The 18,234-nt window shown below is 36.9% G+C and overlaps 1 protein-coding gene across 1 annotated transcript in view; it reads left to right on the forward strand.

The window, feature by feature from the left end:
* LOC144956426 (G-protein coupled receptor GRL101-like) overlaps positions 1-18,234 on the forward strand; it is a 74,443-nt gene that overhangs the window by 20,764 nt on the left and 35,445 nt on the right. Inside the window, exons 4-5 of the mRNA XM_078886927.1 lie at positions 9,632-9,748; positions 10,876-10,998. Of these exons, the coding sequence (XP_078743053.1) occupies positions 9,632-9,748; positions 10,876-10,998 (240 nt within the window). The remainder of the gene's footprint in view (positions 1-9,631; positions 9,749-10,875; positions 10,999-18,234) is intronic.

Genomic DNA, 18,234 nt, shown 5'->3' on the forward strand with positions numbered 1-18,234 from the left:
GGGATGGATCTTGGTCCCTTTGAGTGTGAAGCGAGTGTTTTGATTTGATTTATTAAATGAGGTTTTATTTGCGCGCCGCCTTACACCAAAATTTTACAATTGAGTGTTGGTACTTGGTAAATAAAAGCAACAAAACAAACAAACAACCCCCCCCCCCCCACAAAAAAAACAACCAACAAATAAAATAACAAAAATAAAAACAAAGCAAAACAAAACAAAAAAAATACAAAAAAAAAAAAAAGAAAAGAAAAGAAAACATACAAACGAATCGGATGAGATTCTTAGATATTTTGCAACCAATAAGTTTCAAAAGGCTTTTATTATTATTTTTTTTTGCAACGAATTGTTGTTGTATGGTGATCACTTTTAGAAAATATCGCTTGTTTTTTCGTCATAAAGTCCCGCCTAGATAGACAGTTAGAATTCTCTCTCTAAATTGTTGGATTTGTATTATATTCCTACGCACCAACATATTTCAGATGGTCGACCACCCGTCTTCTCATCCTCTACAGATAGTTCGAAGTTGACGTCACTCAGGTCTTTGTTATCGTTTTTTGCCATCCGCGTTTATGAGTAATTTTCACTTAACTGCATTATCCAGACTATAAACGTTCATGGTTACACACAATTTTGTCCGTTATACTTCCGGATGGCAATGTTGTGAGCTTCTTAGCCAAGCACATACTATCTATAATTCAAGCCAGTAAGATGATCGTAAGTATCATGTAATCGTTGAGAGTTTCGTGGTAAAAATGTTTTTTTAAAATATGTTTTGTCAGTATAGGACAGAACTGGAATTAACCAAATATACACCGGAAGCGTGTCTTAACTAACAGTAATTTCACGTCTAGTGGAGTTTATTTTCCCCTCTCTCTCTCACTTTCTTTCTTTCTTTTCTTTTTCTTTTTTTTCTTTCTTTTTCTCCTTTTTTCTTTCTTTACTATTTTTTAAAATAAATAATGATAGGTCGTAAACAAGATATATTATACTCACAATATCATGATACCAAAGTCTAACATATAAAATATAATTTTCTTTAACGTAGCTTTAGAAAGTTTGTTTACTCAGAACCGTTTAAACCTCATCTTATATTTCAATATGATTGACTTTTATATGAAATTCAAAGGTAAAGTGTCATATCTCTTATCCTTTTGACATTTGAGTCATATTTCATCACCAATTTCACCCTGAAAGTGGCCGAGTGGTTAAGGCATTGTACTCTGATCCGGAAGGTCTCGGGTTCGGGCATTTTCTTTTTTTTCTCCTTGGGCAAGCTTTGCTCATTTGGACAACATGGGTGATTCTTGTTGACATCAGACATCCTGTTTGGTGACTTTAAAAAACGTGAACTTTTATATAGCGCAAAATACACCAAACGTGCTCGAACCGCTTTATAAGAAGCCTGACCAACAGCAACAATTGTAGAACAAGACATGACACCTATTAGGCGATATTACAATTTTTTCCAACAGAGACAACCCTGTTAACGACCAGGTACTCATTTTACACCTTCGTACTATGAGAGAATGTGAGTAAAGAGCCTTTTCCAAGGACTCAACTATGCACCGAGCGAGACTCGAACCCAGGACAGTCCGAAAGCAAGACAACATAGCCTCAGCACTATCTATAGATAGTTCGAAGATGACGTCACTCTGGTCTTTGTTATTGTTTTTTTTGCCATCCGCGTTTATGAGTAGTTCTCACTAAACTGAATTAACCAGACTATAAACGTTCATGGTTACAAACAGTTGTGTGTGTTGGCCAGTTATACTTCCGGATGGCAATGTTGTGAACTTCTTAGACAAGCGCATACTATCTATACTCCTTAATGGAATGCCCAGGCGACGGGATCTAATGGTTGGTGATAGTATGCAGATGACGTCACTCAGGCCTCTGTTATTGTTTTTGCCATCCGCGTTTGTGAGTTGTTCTCACTAAACTGTATTAACCAGACTATAAAAGTTCATGGTTACACAGAGTTTGTGTGTTGGTCCGTTATACTTCCGGATGGCAATGCTGTGAACTCCTTGGCCAAGCGCATTCTATCTATATTCCTTCATGGAATGCCCAGGCGACGGGATAGAATGATTGGTTGTTTATAAACAATAAAGTGAATGAATTCGACCTTTCTCTGATCATTGTTATTGTTTTCATACCGCCAAATAGGTGACTAATTATCACACGGTTTTCTCAATCATGTTATAAACGTTTAAGTTCACACATAGATTTCTGGGGTTGGGTTTTATTCATCATGCGGTAGAACAGTGGGTATTTAACTTAGACACATTCCATCGATAGTAAAACCTGTGTTGTTCGAGATGTTTACCAATCACTGCCATTCTTTACATTATGACGACTGTCCGAGAGGCGTGGTTATCTTCGCGTCTATAGATAGTTCGAAGATGACGTCACTCAGGTCTTTGTTATTGTTTTTTGCCATCCGCGTTTATGAGTAATGCTCACTGAACTGTATTAACCCGACTATAAACGTTCATGGATACACACAGTTTTGTGTGTTGGTCCGTTATACTTCCGGATGGCAATGTTATGAGCTTCTTAGCCAAGCGCATACTACCTATAGATAGTATGCAGATGACGTCACTCAGGCCTTTGTTATTGTTTTTGCCATCCGCGTTTGTGAGTTGTTCTCACTAAACTGTATTAACCAGACTTTAAAAGTTCATGGTTACACAAAGTTTGTGTGTTGGTCCGTTTTACTTCCGGATGGCAATGTTGTGAACTCCTTGGCCAAGCGCATACTATCTATAGATAGAACGAAGTCAGGTCTTTATTACTCTCACTAAACGGTAGTATCCAGACTATAGATAGTATGCGCTTGGCTAAGAAGCTCATAACATTCCCATCCGGAAGTATAACGGACCAACACACAACACTGTGTGTATCCATGAACGTTTATAGTCAGGTTAATACAGTTCAGTGAGCATTACTCATAAACGCGGATGGCACAAAACAATAACAAAGACCTGAGTGACGTCATCTTCGAACTATCTATAAACGTTCATGGTTACACAAAGTGCTGTTCGTTGGTCCGTTATACTTCCGGATGGCAGTGTTGTGAGTTTCTCAGCCAAGCGCATACTATCTGTTGAAAATGTGGGTGGCATTTGACTCATCCAATCAAAACGGTTCTGCTTCATTCCTTAGGCCTTTCATTCCTCTATGGGCTTCATTGGCCATCAATGGCACTCCTCTATCGGACACAATTATTTTGGGCTGCCAGCTCCACTTCCTTTCCTTTTTTAAAAAGAGTTTTGAGCACGTTTTTTTTATATAGATAGTTCAAAGATGACGTCACTCAGGTCTTTGTTATTTTTTTTGCCATCCGCGTTTATGAGTAATGCCCTGAACTTATAACCCGACTATAACCGTTCATGGATACACACAGTTTTGTGTGTTTGTCCGTTATACTTCCGGATGGCAATGTTGTGAACTTCTTAGCCAAGCGCATTCTATCTCTTTGCTTTTGATAAAAGCTTTATTTTTTGTTATTGTTGTTTTGTTTTTCTTGTTTTTGTGTTTTTTTTTGTGTGTGGTTATTTATTTATTTTTTTTTTTTTTTAATCTACATGTTGTCCCTTTCGTCTTCGATTCTATCATTGTATTGCTTCGAATAATTTAGACGGTGTAAATAGGATTCAATAGTCTGATGTCACGTCCACCCAGCAACGAGCAGCTTGGTTCTAAACAAAGAAAATTGGTACTTTTTATTCTTCATGCTGGCTCGAACCTTTTCACATGTCATGTGATCAGAATGTATAAAAATCAAAGCATGATCAGATTTATAATGTTTTTCTCCTCTGGATACACTTTTATGCTCGTCGGAGAAGTATTTCAAATGTTGTGTTAATTTAGAACCCGTTGCTAAGTTACTATGCGTCATTATGAGGGAAGTGACGTCACGACTCTTGAAGCCTATTCCAATTTTAACTTTGAATTCATCTTTTGACATTCGATCGAGTTTCACGTGTTGGCAGGTCAGATAACCAAACGCCATTGGGATCAAATGTGTGATTTTAAAAATAAATCTCGTTCCAATCTCATGGAAAGTGTAAAACCAATCTTCCGGAGGACTGCGTATATAGATAGTTCGAAGATGACGTCACTCAGGCCTTTGTTATTGTTTTTGCCATCCGCGTTTGTGAGTTGTTCTCACTAAACTGTATTAACCAGACTATAAAAGTCCATGGTTACACAGAGTTTGTGTGTTGGTCCGTTATACTTCCGGATGGCAATGTTGTGAACTCCTTGGCCAAGAGCATTCTATCTAAAAAGATAGTATGCAGATGACGTCACTCAGGCCTTTGTTATTGTTTTTGCCATCCGCGTTTGTGAGTTGTTCTCACTAAACTGTATTAACCAGACTATAAAAGTTCATGGTTACACAGAGTTTGTGTGTTGGTCCGTTATACTTCAGGATGGCAATGTTGTGAACCCCTTGGCCAAGCGCATTCTATCTATACCTTGTGTCATTGATATTCTGGTTTCAGAGTAATGGCAACTTATTTATCCATGTAGAAGTAGAAAACAGTAGGGGCTGCCTGAAGCCGGTGATCGTGAAAATACAAACGAAAGAGTGAAAATGGAGAGGCTTCGTATAGGAATGATACAGACAATGGACGTTTCGGGTACAAACCCTTCGTCAGCACAACAATACACATATTAACGTGGAAAACAAATTAAATAAAATGCAAAATGATCTATTTATTTATTAATTTATTTCATTTGTTTTCCACGTTAATTTTTTGTGTGTATTGTTGTGCTGACGAAGGGTTTGTACCCGAAACGTCCATTGTCTGTTTTGTTCCCATAAGAAGCCTCTCCATTTTCACTCTTTCGTTAGTATTATCAATGTAGAAGGAGCCGATTGTAGAGCGTCCTTCTCGTGATCAGGCGGAGTTGCTGTAGCAGTAGAGTCCTGGATTCGAATCCTCATCGTCGCAAATTTTTATTCTCTCTTGTCCTCTGGTACTTTTCTATTCACTTCATTCCTTGTTATTATCAACACAAGTGCCTGCCCGTCGCCATCGTTACCTTATAGCCTCCCACTGACCAAAAAATGACGTCAAAATGCCAGTCTTTGGCCACAAATCGTGAGTTGTATTCAATAGTTCAACCAATGGGATCACTTTTTTCCATGAGCACTACTAACAACTCACTTGGCGGTGCAAAAAACAAATAATGACGTCAAAATGCCAGTCTTTTTGGGTTTCAGTGTTAGGCTAAAACTTTACGATGGCTACGGCATGCCTCACTCATTTTTTTGAATTTTGAGAGATCGAAGTTGACGTCACTCAGGTCTTTGTTATTGGTTTGTTGTTTTTTTTTTTGCCATCCACGTTTATGAGTAATTCTCATTAAACTGTAATAACCAGATTACGTTCAAGGTTACACATAGCATTGTGTGTTGGTCCGTTATACTTCCGGATGGCAATGTTGTGAGTTTCTTAGCCAAGCGCATACTATCTATATGTTCCAACACCTTTTCCAGACTGAAATCTTCTATGTGTTTGCTATAAAATTTCCCCCTGATTGAATGAGTGGCATGTTCTCGGCCAAATCCGATTACATGCAAAACGGGTATTCAATACCGGAACGGTAGAAGAATAAGCAGACGGGACTTGTTTATTTATAATATTTATAAAAAAAGCTGTAAATATCGAAATGATTAAATCGTATCGTCAATATTTATTGTTATCTATTCAATTAATCGATTTTTTAAAGTGTTTTCTAATCCTCATTGTTGTCGCAAACATTTATCGATATTGACAATTTAGATCAGTCCATAGATTAAAAAATTGCTAGACTTTGCACGGATTTTTATTTTGATTAATATTTAGTTGTTTCGTATATTTTATATATTGATCGTTACTTAAGTGCACTCAGTCCTCGTTCAAATGATCTGTAAATGTAGCAAATTGGCGTTGTCTCAATACTCTTCAACAGTCGTAACGTCACTTCCTTCCTAATGACGCATGGTAACTTAGTAAAACTGGCTCTAAACTATCGGAACAATGGCGGACGCCCGTATGAAATATTTCTCCGGCGGGCATAAAAGCGTATCCAGAGGAAAAAAAAACATAAATTTGATCATGTTTTAACTTTTACACATTCTGATCACAAGGCATTTGAAAATTTCTAGCCAGCATGAAGAATAAAAAGTTATGATTTTCTTTGTTTAGAACCAAGATGGCCGCCGTTGCAGGGGGCCGTGACACCAGACTACTGAATCCTATTGAAAAAAAAAATTATTGTATTTGCTTACTGCAGCCATCTTGTTTTGTCCGACATGTTTGGTATAGGATTCGACAGTCGCCCCTCGTCCGTAATGACGCATAATAGTGACTAAGTAACTGGTTCTAAACTATTGGAACAATGGCGGACGCCCTTATGAAATGTTTTTTTTTTCCGACGAGCATAAAAGTTTATCCAGAGATGAAAACAATATAAATCTGATCATGTTTTGACTTTTAAACATTCTGATCACCTGTCACGTGAAAAAGTTTGAGCCAGCATGAAGACTAAAAAGTACCGATTTTCTTTGTTTTAGAACCAATCTGCTCATTGCTGGGCGGACGTGACATCAGACCATTGAATTCTATTGCTATTGGGTTGAGATACCTTGTAAGGGCTACGTAGAATGACACTTATTGCCTTCGGATCGGAAGGTCCTGGGTTTCTATCCCTCTCTGAGCGCTCATAATTGGAAAATTAAATGCTCTTTAAACATATTCTCTCCTCTGTACTCAGGGGTATAATGAGTACCTGGCCATAAACAGCGTTGTCTCGTCCTACACGTTAATTATTGTTGTTGTCTAAGGACCCCTTGTAAAGCGATTTGTGCACGTTTAGTCGATATCTTTTTTCAAGAACGTTCAGTACGTTAATACTCTTCAACAGTCGTGACGTCACTTCCCTAGTAATGACGCATGGTAACTTAGTAACTGGCTTTAAACTATCGGAACAATGGCGGACGCCCTTATGAAATATTTCTCCGACGAGCATAAAAGCGTATCCAGAGAGAAAAAAAAACATTATAAATCTGATCATGTTGTGACTTTTACTCATTCTGATTACAAGACATATGAAAAGTTCTAGCCAGCATGAAGCATAAAAAGTACTGATTTTCTTTGTTTAGAACCATGATGGCCGCCGTTGCTGGGCGACGTGACATCAGACTATTGAATCCAATTGGATATTGCACTTTAGATAGTTCGAAGATGACGTCACTCAGGTCTTAGTTATTGTTTTTTTTTGCCATCCGCGTTCATGAATAATGCTCACTGAATTGTATTAACCCGACTATAAAAGTTCATGGATACACACAGTTTTGTGTGTTGGTCCGTTATACTTCCGGATGGCAATGTTGTGAGCTTCTTAGCCAAGCGCATTCTATCTATACATAGAATAAAGTTCACGTCACTCGGGTCTTTGTTATTATTATTATTTATTTTATTTTTTTTTTTTTTTGCCATTCGCGTTTATGAGTAATACTCACTAAAACTGTATTAACCAGACTACAAACGTTTAAGGTTACACATAGTTCTGTGTGTTGGTCCGTTGTGTTTCCGGATGACAATGTTGTGAGCTTCTTAGCGATAGATATTATGCGCTTGGCTAAGAAGCTCACAACATTGCCATCCGGAAGTAAAACGGACCAACACACAAAAATATGTGTAATACACAAAACTATGTGTAACCATGAATTTTTATAGTCTGGATAATACAGTTTAGTGAGAATTCCTCATAAACGTGGATGGCAAAAAAAAAAAAAACAATAACAAAGACCTGAGTGACGTCAACTTCGAACTATCTATATAAAATCTCACATATTTCTGTTTTCATTGATCGCCAATATCTCGCATCGCTGGCGTTATTCTGTGAGCTGGAACCTGTTAGGTTCCGGTTCCATACTAACTAGATTGAGAATGGACGATAGCACGGAGCAATGAAATCAATCCAATTTCTTTCTTGTCTATAAAACGTGTACGGTATCTACACCATGTTGTAGCCTTATTACTAGCCACACCCCCCTTCCCGCAAATCCCCCACCCCCCACCCTTCCGTTCTTGAACACGAGTTATCTTATATATAGTATGCGCTTGGCAAAGAAACTCACAACATTGTCATCCGGAAGTATAACGGACCAACACAAAAATTTATGTGTAATCTTGGTCATTGATAGTCTGGTTAATGCAGTTTAGTGAGAAGTACTCACAAACATGGGTGGCAAAAAAACAATAACAAATGCCTGAGTGACGTCATCTTCGTTCTATCTATAGATAGTTCGAAGATGACGTCACGCATGTCTTTGTTATTGTTTTTTGCCATTCGCGTTTATGAGTGATTCTCACTAAACTGTATTAACCAGACTATAAACTTTCAAGGTTACACATAAATTTTTGTGTATTGGCCAGTTTTACTTCTGGATGGTAATGTTGTGAGTTTCTTAGCCAAGTACATATTATCTATAAGATTCTTAAACTCCTGTGTTGGAAATTTCCAAAAGGTCCAAACGCCGCTGCGTCACGTGACCACTCCAGCCAGCATGAAGAATAAAAAGTACCTATTTTCTTTGTTTAGAACCAAACTGCTTGTTTCTGGGATGACGTAAGATCAGACTAGTGAATCCTATTCGTGGGTTTATTATTGTATTTACAAAGGAACTGATGAGTACAATGCTAGTTGTGTAAATAGATAGTATGCACTTGGCTATGCAGCTCACAACTTTGCCATCCGGGAGTATAACGGACCAACACACAAAACTCTGTGTAACCATGAACTTTTATAGTCAGGTTAATACAGTTCAGTGAGCATTACTCATAAACGCGGATGGCAAAAAAACAATAACAAAGACCTGAGTGACGTCATTTTCGAACTATCTATATGTATTACGAAATATTTGCTGAAGATATTGATTAATTTTAAACCGAAACGAGGGAAAATATGTAACAAAGAGCCTCGTTTATTTGTGTTCAGACAAAAAGAGTTACTTCCGGTATGGCAGAGTAATTAGCTGATCCGCCCACGGAATATGTGACTTTGTTGGCTTCTAGTGAGATCTGTGGATATAGATAGAATGAAGTTGACGTCAAGTATAATGGACCAACACACAAAACTGTGTGTAACCATGAACGTTTATAGTCTGACGAATATAGTTTCGTGAGAATAGGCTTCAACACTCATGACGTCATTTCCCTCGTAATGACGCATTGTAACTAAGTAACTGGCTCTAAACTATCGGAACAATGGCGGACGCCCTTATGAACTATTTTCCGACGAGCGTTAAAGTGTATCCAGAGGAGAAAAACATTAGAAATGTGATCAGGTTTTTACTTTTATACAATCTAATCACATGCATGTGAAAAGTTCTAGCTAGTCTGAAGAAATAAAAGTACCGATTTTCTTTGTTTAGAACCACACTTCTCGCCATTGCTGGGCGACGTGACATCAGACTATTGAATCCAATTTTTCATAAAAGTAGATGGCAAAAAAAAAAAAACAATGACAAAGACCCGAGTGGTGTCAACTTTGTTCTATCTATACAAATACATGATAAGATAACAAAGGCAAAGTGACTAATTTCTATATTATTTATTTGATCGTCCCTCAGAGACTTACGAGTGTCCGATGACTCATTTCAAGTGTACCAATCACGTGTGTGTACCACGTGACAAGACATGTGATTTTCATGACGACTGTGGGGACGGATCGGACGAGAAGATTTGTAGTAAGTTTATTCAATTTGTCTTCTCTTTTAGAAACTCCTCCTCCTCCTCATCCTCCTCCTCCTCCTCATCCTCCTCCTCCTCCTCATCCTCCTCCTCCTCCTCCTCCTGCTTCTTCTTCTTCTTCTTCTTCTTCTTCTTCTTCTTCTTCTTCTTCTTCTTCTTCTTCTTCTTCTTCTTCTTCTCCTCCTCCTCCCCTTCCTCCTCCTCCTCCTCCTCCTCCTCCTCCTCCTCTTCTTCCTCAATATGTCTCTATGTATCTAAGCGTCACAAAATAGCCAGCAATTGTAAGTATATCTCAGTTTAATAACTATATTAAATTATTACCTTTTGTAAGCCTTTTCAAGCCACAAATTAAAAAAAAATTAAAACACTCACAAAGCAACAACACCCCCCCCCCCCACCCCCCAAAAAACAAAAAAAACAAAAACAAAACAAAAACAACCAAAAGAGCAAACTAAAAAGACAACAACGAAAAAGAAAAAACAAACAAAACAAAACAAAGCAAAACAAATAAAACAAAAAAATAAAGTACGCACACACACACGCACACACACACGCACACACACGCACACACACACACACACACACGCACACACACACACACACACACACACAAAATAAGTAACGCAATCAAAATGTCTTTTGGCTGATTATCTCAATTTCTGGATCAGCCTGTCAAACAAAATGGACATTTGGTAAGACTGGTTTTCGTAACGCCCGCCACGCTCGTAAGACTCCAATCTTGTAGTACTTATTTCTGGGTTCTAAGACGACAAATCGAATTAGATTATTATTATTATTATTATCATCATCATCATCATCATCATCATCATCATCATCATCATCATCATCATCATCATAATTATTCAGATTCTTTAAAACTAATTATCATTTGAATGTAGGTTGAAGTTGTCTTTTATTCAAAGATGACGAAAAATGAATCGATTAAGGGCTAGAATAAATGATTTCTTACACTCTTGCGTTCTGGAATTCGAATTTTGTTCCCAACGCGCACTCGCAAGCTCGTGTAGTGATTGGGAACACGTCCGGAATTCCAAAAAGCAAGAGTGGAAGAATCGTATACTATAATATGGTATGAATTTATACAACAACATATCGTTTTCAGAAATTCGTACATGTGGGTTTGGATCCTTTACCTGTGACAACGGAGAATGCACGCTATCGGCTCGACTTTGTGATGGCGTTCTCAATTGTAAAGACGGCAGTGACGAGCGACAGGAAAGATGTGGTAAGTCTTTCACTTTCGTTAGAATTGGATTCACTAGTCTGATGTCACGTCGCCCAGCAACGGCGAGCAGCGTGGTTCTAAACAAAGAAAATTGGTACTTTTTATTCTCCATGCTGGCTAGAACTTTTCATTTGTCATGTGATCAGAATATATAAAAGTCAAAACATGGTCAGATTCATAATGTTTTTCTCATCTGGATACACATTTATGCTCGTCGGATAAATATTTCATAAGGGCGTCCGTCATTGTCCCGATAGTTTAGAGAATGAAGTTGACGTCACTCAAGTCTTTGTTATTGCTTTTTGCCATCCGCGTTTAAGAGTAATTCTCACTAAACTGTATTAACCAGACTATAAACTTTCATGGTTACACACAGTTTTGTGTGTCTCTCCGTTTTACTTCCGGATGGCAATGTTGTGAACTTCTCAGCCAAGCGCATACTATCTATAACATGGTTGGATGGCCAACTCATTGGAATAACCAAGCCGCTCACATTACTGTCTGTAGAAATGAGTTAGTGGGTCATTTCTATCGCCGTCCTACTGTTATTGTCCAAACAAACTATAGACCTGAGAGATTGGCAATCATTCATTATAAATAAGAAAACAACATAAAGATAGTGTGCGCTTGGCTAAAATACTCACACCATTGCCATTCGGTAGTATTGTGCGGCTATGTTGTCTTGTGGTTCGGTTCCGAAGGTCCTGGGTTCGAACCTCGTTCGGCGCATAGTTGAGTCCTTGGAGATGGCTCTATACTCACATTCTCTCACCGTACTCGGGGTGTAAAATGAGTACCTGGCGGTTAACAGCGTTGTCTTTGTCCGAAAAAAATTGTAATATCGCCTAAAAGGCGTCATGTTACGTCCTACATATTTAGTGTTGCTGTTGGCCAGGGACCCCTTGTAAAGCGCTTTGAGCACGTTTAGTGGATATTGAACTATATATTTAAAAAATCTCAAAGCTCAATAAAACGGACCAACACACAAAACGATGATGACGTCACTCATTTCTTTGTTATTGTTTTCAGCCAGCGATTTTTATGAGTAGTTCTCACCAAATTGTATTTATCAGACTATATACTTTCAAGGTTACACATAGTTTTGTGTGTTGGTATGTTTTATCCGGATGGCGGACGTTGTGAGTATTTTACCTAAACGCAAAGCATCAATACTATGCGCCGTTGGGCCGTAGTGTTTTGTAAGGATTTTCTCATTTGTGACAAGTTCTCTCGGAACGGAATCATGTTGGGGTGGACCTGATGTCTTAAATTGTATTATTATTATTATTATTATTATTATTATTATTATTATTATTATTATTATTATTATTATTTTATTATTATTATTATTATTATTATTATTATTATTATTATTATTGTTATTGTTATTATTATTATGTTATTATTTTATTATTATTATTATATTATATTATTAATATTATATATTATATTATCATTTTGTTATTTAACATTATTATTTGTGTTATTATTTTTTTTGTTTTTTCATTATATTATTATATTATTACTATAATATTAATTATTATTATGTCATTATCATCTATTTTCTTTTTTTTTATTTTCATTATTATTATTATTATATTATTATTATTATTATCATCATATCATCTTTATTGTTAATATTATTATTATTATTATTATTATTATTATTATTATTATTATTTATTATTATTATTATTATTATTATTATTATTATTATTATTATTATTATTATTATTATTATTATTATTATTATTATTATTATTATTATAAATAAATTCCCTTTATTCATCCCGAGGGGGAAATTTTTCTTTAGGATCTATTCCAAGACTGGAATAACCCAGGCGTCAGCCGCAGTGCAGCGCCGCAAAGTGAGCTAAGGCTAGGTGACTTGCTCAAGGCCACACCGCGCTACGTGTAGTCGAACTCGGTACCTTTCTGGTACGAAGCAAAGACCGCACCTCTGAGCCACGCTGTCCAATTTTTTAAAATTATTATTATTATTATTATTATTATTATTATTATTATTATTATTATTATTATTATTATTATTATTATTATTATTATTATTATTATCATTATTATTATTAATCTAATTCAGCAGTAAGACAGAGACAGGGAGAAGCTGGAGGGAGGGAGGAAGGGAGAGAGACACACACATACACACACATACACACACACACACACACACACACAGAGGAGAGAGAGGTGGTGCGTGTGTGTGTGTGGGGGGGGGGGGGGGGGTCAACTACATTAAAAATCACAGCGGGTGCTTTACTTATGTCGAGATCCAGATGAATATCCATTTTCCTTTATCCTTGTTTACACTATTTTCTTTGGTATTCCAATAATTTTCACGAGGTCTGAGTTTGACCCAAGAAAAGTACAAAGTGTGTCGCTACCAAGGTTGAGCTTTATTTTTTAGCTTTTATATAGCGCAATATCCACTAAAAGTGCTCAAAGCGCTTTACAGGGAGTCCCTGGCCATCAGCAACACCTAACATGAAGGACTGGACATGACGCCTGTAAGGCGATATTGCATTTTTTTTCTCGGACAAAGGACAAACCCTGTTAACGTCCATGTACTCATATTATATTATACCTGATGAGAGAATGTGAGTAAAGAGCCATTTCCAAAGACTCAACTATGCGAGGCTCGAACCCAGGACCTTCCGATCCGATAGCGAGTGCCATATCACTAAACCACATAGCCGCACTAAGTATGTACCAAGGTTGAAGCATGGAGCGTTGTACTTAAGCATTTGTATAGCGCGATATACGATTCTTTCATCTCTTTGTATTTATTATACGAGTTATTTGTATCGTGCCCATAACACAATGAGCTTTCAAGTATAACAGGTTTGATAAATACAAAGAAATGAAAGAATACATTTATTCCGCCCCTACAAGTACGATTATTAGTTATTTCGTGTCCAAATTGTATGGTATTAGTACTTCTATTCACCATAATGTGTATCTTTCTCCATTGGCTTGAATGACAATTTACCCAAAAAACAAAAACGTTGGATTTGTATTCATGCGCACTAGTACTGAATGAATTTAATATATGGTTCCATGTGGCCGGCAGGAGGAATATATGAGACATTGGGAAACTCATTGAGCACGGTCAATCCGTGAGAATGCGCTATATAAATGTTCGTATTGATTTGTTTTATTTTACGACACTTAACACTAGTGCCTGCTCCAGTCACTTTTCTGAATTTGATCACATTTTGTTCGGCGACCTCTACTGATTTGCAGGTCTGACCACTCAAATCGTTATGGGCTCATAAACAGAGTATTTATATAGCGCAGTATCCATTAAACGTGCTCAAAGCGCTTTACAATGCCAACAGCAACACTTAACATGTAGTACGGGACAGGCCGCCTGTTAGGACAGAGACAACGCTGTTAACGGCCAGGTACTCATTTTACACCTTTGTACGGTGAGAGAAAGTGAGTAAAGAGCCTTTTCCAAGGACTCAACTATGCGCCGAGCGCGAGGCTCGAACCCAGGACCTGCCGGTCCGAACGCGAGTGTCATAGCATTGGACCACATCGCCCCACATTGTTCTAATGGAAATGCTATCAAATCAACGCTAAATATTGTCCATTATAACGACGTTAAATCAAGTATTTACATAATTGCGTTCGGTTATCAGACCTGCAACTATCTGCACGTTGGTTAATAAATAATGAAATAAATAAATAAATAAATAAATAAATAATTTATATAGCGCCTAAACATCCACGTTAATCGTGCTCTGCGGCGCTTTACATAATAAAAATGTTTGTTTTTTTTTTAATTAAAAATTAAAAAAATAATTTAAAAAATTAAAATCACGACACTACATATAAAATAAAAATAAAATAATAATAATAATAATAAAATAATAATAATAATAATAATAATAATAATAATAATAATAATAATAATATATAATAATAATAATAATAATAATAATAATAATAATAATAATAATAATAATGATAATATATATAATCATATCTCGGTAAAACACAAGCTCTGGGCACTCTACAATATTTATTATCAATTTTGAGTGAAAAAGAAAGCATAATAAGCATTTAAATACAGAAACAAAATCTAGATATTGCACTATAATAAAGTTCTCGTTTAACATAAACAATAGGGGTTATGGAGGTACATTGATATTGATAAACAAATGCACTCCTTGAAAGAATAAACCCATTAACGGCCATATTGATTTTCTTTCAATATCAAAATTCTGTGATTATCTATTATTTTGTCATGTTTAGGTGCAGTTGTGTGTTCTGTGATATGCCACTTCCGTTAGGCTCGGGAAGTCCAAGGTTCGACTCCCGCTCTGAGCGGCGATATATAATTGAGTCCTTGGGAAAAGCCTCTTTACTCATATTTGTCACCGTACTCAGGTGGAAAATGAGTACCTGGCCGTTAACAGCGTTGTCTTTGTCCGAAAAATTGTAATATTGCCTAACAGGCATTATGTCCCGTCCTACATGTTAAATGTTGCTGTTGACCAGGGACCCCTTGTAAAGCGCTTTGAGCACGTTTAGTGGAAATTGCGCTATATAAAAGCTCAATTTAAGATTTAAAATTTTAAGAGCTTAGCCTATCGGAAAATAGGTATAAAATATTGCCTAATAGTCAAGTGCTTGTTGAAAGTTGCGGTTGGCTAAGGGCCCCTTATAAACCGCTTTGAGCACGTTTAGTGGATATTGCGCTATATAAATGTTCAATTTTTAAAAATAGATACGATGAGTCCCATGTAACGCGTGTACAAATAAATTTGTCATGACTACACGGCGACGAGATAGATAAATAAATTAGACAGCGGGAATTTCTTAATGAGTAGCTTAGTCAAGTAAATTCCAGATCTATAAATAAATAGTAGATAATATATTATAGTCTATCCATTGTGACCTTTCACCTTCCCTCAAGGGAAATCATTGGCTGATAATCTCAATTAGAATTACTTCCCTTGTTGTTAGGGTGGTAATGTGGTATTTATTTACAGAAGGTACAGTTTTATACTATATTTCCATCCATTGCCTTCTGTGTCTGTCGGTGATGGAATTGTCTGTTTCGTGTAGTGGGTAGACTATTGCGTACTTAATCTCCACCGAATCTAATGGACTCATTACATCTGAGCCGCCGTGCAGTCATTCGCAGGTCTGATAACCCAATTTATTCTTATCGGCTCATTGTTCATTCTTGTAATGGACATCTTAAAAAATGACCCAAAAATATTGTTCATTACGACAATGTTGAACTAGGCCTATACTTTTTGTTCGGATGTCAGACCTGCATATATAGATATATACATACATATACCTTTCGATCCGAGTCAATCTGTATAAATTGTGACATATCGCCTCTAAATGGTATTGTGTAGGCAGGATTTAGATGAGGCTGAGTGAAAAGGTCGTTTTTTGTCGATTTTATTGGGAAAAAAAAAGTTATAATTTATGTGCGGCTATGTGGTCTTATGGATGACCATCGTTATCGGATCGGAGGGACATGGGTTCGAGCCCTTGGGAAATACGCTTTATTCACATTCTCTCACCGTACTCAGGTGTAAATTGAGTACCTGGCCGTTAACAGCGTTGTCTCTGTCTGAAATATAATTATATTATCGCCTAACAGGCGCCATGTCTCGTTCTATAACATATTGCTATTGGTCAGGTACCTTTTGTAAAGCGCTATGAGCACGTTTAGTGGATATTACTCTATATAAAATCACAAGTTTTATGCAGACCTTCCTAGTCGGAATGTTTAAAAAAAAAACCACCGTAGTTCCTGGAGGAAAATATAACTGGCCACTAAATTATCTACCCTTATAAATAATCACTTTACCTTCCTAGATTTACTAACGTTAACGAGTCCTCACACTGTGTGATTCAGTGCCATCATATTTCCATTTATTGAATCTAAGTATAGATAGAATGAAGTTGATCGATCAATCGATCCTTTGTTATTGGTTTTTGCCATCCACGTTTATGAGTAATTCTCACTTAACTGATTTATCCAGACTATAAAAGTTCATGGTTACGCATAGCTTTGTGTGTTGGTCCGTTATACTTGCGGATGGCAATGTCATGAGCTTCTTAGCCAAGCGCATACTATCTATAGATTATTTTGCTCTGCAGATGAAACCCCCAAATTCGTGGATCTATGAATATTTTTTTATATGGGTTTCAAGTCTGATTTATTTCAATAAATGCAATTCATAAATGCAATTCTTTGAAGTTTGGTTATCAGCGACACAAATTATACGCGATTTAATCAATATAGAGAGTTAGAAGATGACGTCACTCAGGTCTTTGTTATTGTTTTTTGCCATCCGCGTTTATGAGTAATGCTCACTGAGCTGTATTAACCTGACCATTAACGTTCATGGTTACACACAGTTTTGTGTGTTTGTCCGTTTCACTTCCGGATGGCAATGTTATGAGCTTCTTAGCCAAGCGCGTACTATCTATATAATCTTACCTTCAAGGAGTTCCGTCTCCCTACAGAAGTTGACTATTATGAAACGCCATTCCTCACGCTAAAGGGCCATTACCGAGCAGTCGATTATCTTTTTGTCAGTTGTGTTGTTTCCACATTTTCTATTCAGGACTTCTTTGGTTTGCCCCGTGCCTTTCTGCCAGCTTCTTTTCCTAATATAGCACTTTTTTGGATGGTATTGTGTCTCCGAACGTGTCCATAATAGTTCAGTTTTCTCATTTTAACTTTTGCCATACACACACACACACACACACACACACACACACACACACACACGCATATATATAAATTCACTCACGTATTTTTAAGCCAAAACGAACGTTTCAATGACCTTCATTTCCTCAGTTGGCATTTATATATATATAAATGAAAGAAAGACATTTTCGCCTCGGTGTTAATCGGTCAAACCAGAAATGGGTGGAACAAGATGTAGACTAAAGCCATGCATGCGCGGACTATTTCCAGTAGCCATTACGGTTACCCAAGAAGTGATTCAAGGCCAGTCATTGAGAACGAGATTATTAGTAATAAATCTGGTTGATTCTTGGCTCGAATAGTTGGTTAATGGCCATCGAGGTAAATGGGTCTAGAATGAATCCAGTAGTAATCCTGGTCACTAAAGTCATTATAGATGACGTCACTCTGCTTTTTTCTTATTGCTTATTGATGCTATGCGTTTAGGTAAAATGCCGGCAACGTACTCCAGCTAAATTGAACATACGAACAAA

Source organism: Berghia stephanieae, chromosome 11 (assembly GCF_034508935.2).
Source record: "Berghia stephanieae isolate SIO BIC M18660-M18661 chromosome 11, UCSD_Bste_1.3, whole genome shotgun sequence".
NCBI classification, from domain to species: Eukaryota; Metazoa; Mollusca; class Gastropoda; order Nudibranchia; family Aeolidiidae; genus Berghia; species Berghia stephanieae.